Here is a 2188-nt window from a genome sequence, read left to right as displayed (position 1 = left end):
AGCAGGCCTAGGAGATAAGAAACAAATAGGGAAAAAGGGAAAACAAGTAAATCATTGCATCAAAGAATGCAATTGGTGGATAAGAATATGAGTTTTCATAAAAACTACATATATTTCTTCTTGATACTAGTAGATTTTTAGTTTATTGATTTTATGGTTTCTAATATGTTATAGAATATTTAGGTGAGCACAGCTCCAATAGGGTCTGACATAATGGGGCACATTTACTTACCCGGTCCAGTTGCGATCCAGCGGCGCGTTCTCCGACGAGGATTCGGGTCTGCAGGGATTCACTAAAGTCCATGCGCCTGATGTCCACCAGGTGTCGCTGCTGCGCTGAGGTCCGCCAGGGTACACCTCAGCGCCTGGTGCATGTAAGTGCTTGATCTTGCAACACAAATTTATTTTAAATTCCATGGTTTTTCCAAATTCGTCAGGTTGTCCGACGGCCACGCCCCCCGATTTCTGTCGCGTAAAAGCCGGCGCTGATGTGCCACAATCCGATGGAGTGCGCCGAGGCAATTCGGCACAAATCGGAAGTATTCGGGAAAGCCGACAAAAGTGCGTGATTCGGACCCTTAGTAAATGAGCTCCAGTATGTCCCATGAGATCAAGTAGAAGCAAAATCCTTGTTACCTCACCATAATGACCACTTATTGATAGGTGTTTTTACTGCCTCATTCCAGTCAAACCAATATTAATCCTCAATAATGACATGGTCCTGGAATTGTGACAATTATGTGATTAATACACAAGGTAGATATGGTGGATGACTTTGATATTCTCAACATTACATTTTCAGACAGTGATAACTGCATCAGATGTCCGAGTGGTGAATGGCCGAATGAGAAGAGGGACCGATGTCAGCCCAAAGTCATAGAATTCATCTCTTTCCAGACCGACACAATTGCTTCTGTTTTATCATTCCTCTCTGCTTTTGGTTGTTTTGTTACCGGTTTGATATTTGGGACATTCATTATTTATCGGGACACCCCCATTGTTAAAGCTAATAACCGCAACCTGAGTTACCTCCTCCTGGTCTCCATCTTCCTCAGCTTCCTCTGTGTCTTCTTGTTTCTTGGTCGTCCCAGTGATATTACTTGTAGACTACGTGAGACCAGTTTTGGGATCCTCTTCTCTATAGCCATCTCCTCACTCCTCGCCAAGACCATCATGGTTTGTGTTGCCTTTAAATCCATCAAACCTGGAAGCTCCTGGAGAAAATGGCTGAGTGTGAAGCTGCCCTACACCATAGTATTGTTGGGTTCATCTTTCCAAATTTCTATCTGTGTTGTCTGGTTATCAGTCTCTCCTCCCTTCCAGGACCTGGATACTCAGTCTTCTCAAAGGAAGACCATAATTTGCTGTAATGAAGGTTCTGTTATTGGCTTCTATTCTGTACTGGGATATTTGGGGCTCCTGGCCTCTGTGAGCTTTGTTCTGGCTTTCATGGTGAGGACATTGCCGGACAGTTTTAATGAGGCCAAGTACATCACCTTCAGCATGCTGCTGTTCTGCAGTGTCTGGATCGCTATGATCCCGGCTTATCTGAGCACCAGAGGGAAATACACTGTGGCCGTGGAGATATTCGCTGTCCTGTCCTCCAGTGCTGGACTTTTAGGTTGTGTGTTTTTCCCCAAATGTTACATCATCTTGTTCAAATGTGAAATGAATACAAAAACTGCCCTGCTTGGTAAAAATATCAAATAATATCTGCAAAATAATGTAGTTTCCTGATATCCATATTAAATGTGATATAAGAATGTAGTAGAAATTTTCATGCAGTAGAAATTTATTGTCAAAAAATGTATGGATATATAAATATATATGGTGGTCCCCAAATTACGTCCAAGATGGGTTATTTAGGTTTTTACTAAAAGCGAACCTGTCATCAGAAATTGACCTAATCATCCACTGCCAGTATATTGTTAAGCAACTTAACACCTTCCAGATTGTGTTTCTTTCATGGCCCAGTGTGGTGGCATCATCCAGAAAATCAACTTTGAAGTGTGATGTAAATTGTTTGTATAAAGTCAAGGAGGTGGAGACTTTAAAGCTAAAGTCAAGCTCTCTCTTCTGCAGGAAGCCCCTGATCACTGATCAGAGCTCCCCACCTTGACTTCAGTGTTAAATTCTCTGCCTCCTTGACTTTATACAACCAGTTTGCATCTCACTTCAAAGTTGGTTT

At 42.3% G+C, this 2188-nt stretch overlaps 1 protein-coding gene across 1 annotated transcript; it reads left to right on the top strand.

The window, feature by feature from the left end:
• The first annotated feature begins 762 nt into the window (after positions 1 to 762).
• On the top strand, positions 763 to 1710 carry LOC140127863 (vomeronasal type-2 receptor 26-like). Its single transcript, XM_072149049.1, has one exon. The coding sequence runs from the start codon at positions 763 to 765 to the stop codon at positions 1708 to 1710; it is 948 nt and encodes a 315-aa protein (XP_072005150.1).
• Positions 1711 to 2188: the final 478 nt, after the last annotated feature.

Source organism: Engystomops pustulosus, chromosome 1 (assembly GCF_040894005.1).
Source record: "Engystomops pustulosus chromosome 1, aEngPut4.maternal, whole genome shotgun sequence".
Lineage (NCBI taxonomy): Eukaryota > Metazoa > Chordata > Amphibia > Anura > Leptodactylidae > Engystomops > Engystomops pustulosus.
Note: the sequence above shows the minus strand (reverse complement) of the source record. Positions and strands in the feature narration are given on the sequence as shown.

What these genes read in the sequence shown, in the direction of transcription:
- LOC140127863 (XM_072149049.1), top strand. Translation starts at nt 763, where the DNA reads ATGGTGGATGACTTTGATATTCTCAACATTACATTTTCAGACAGTGAT.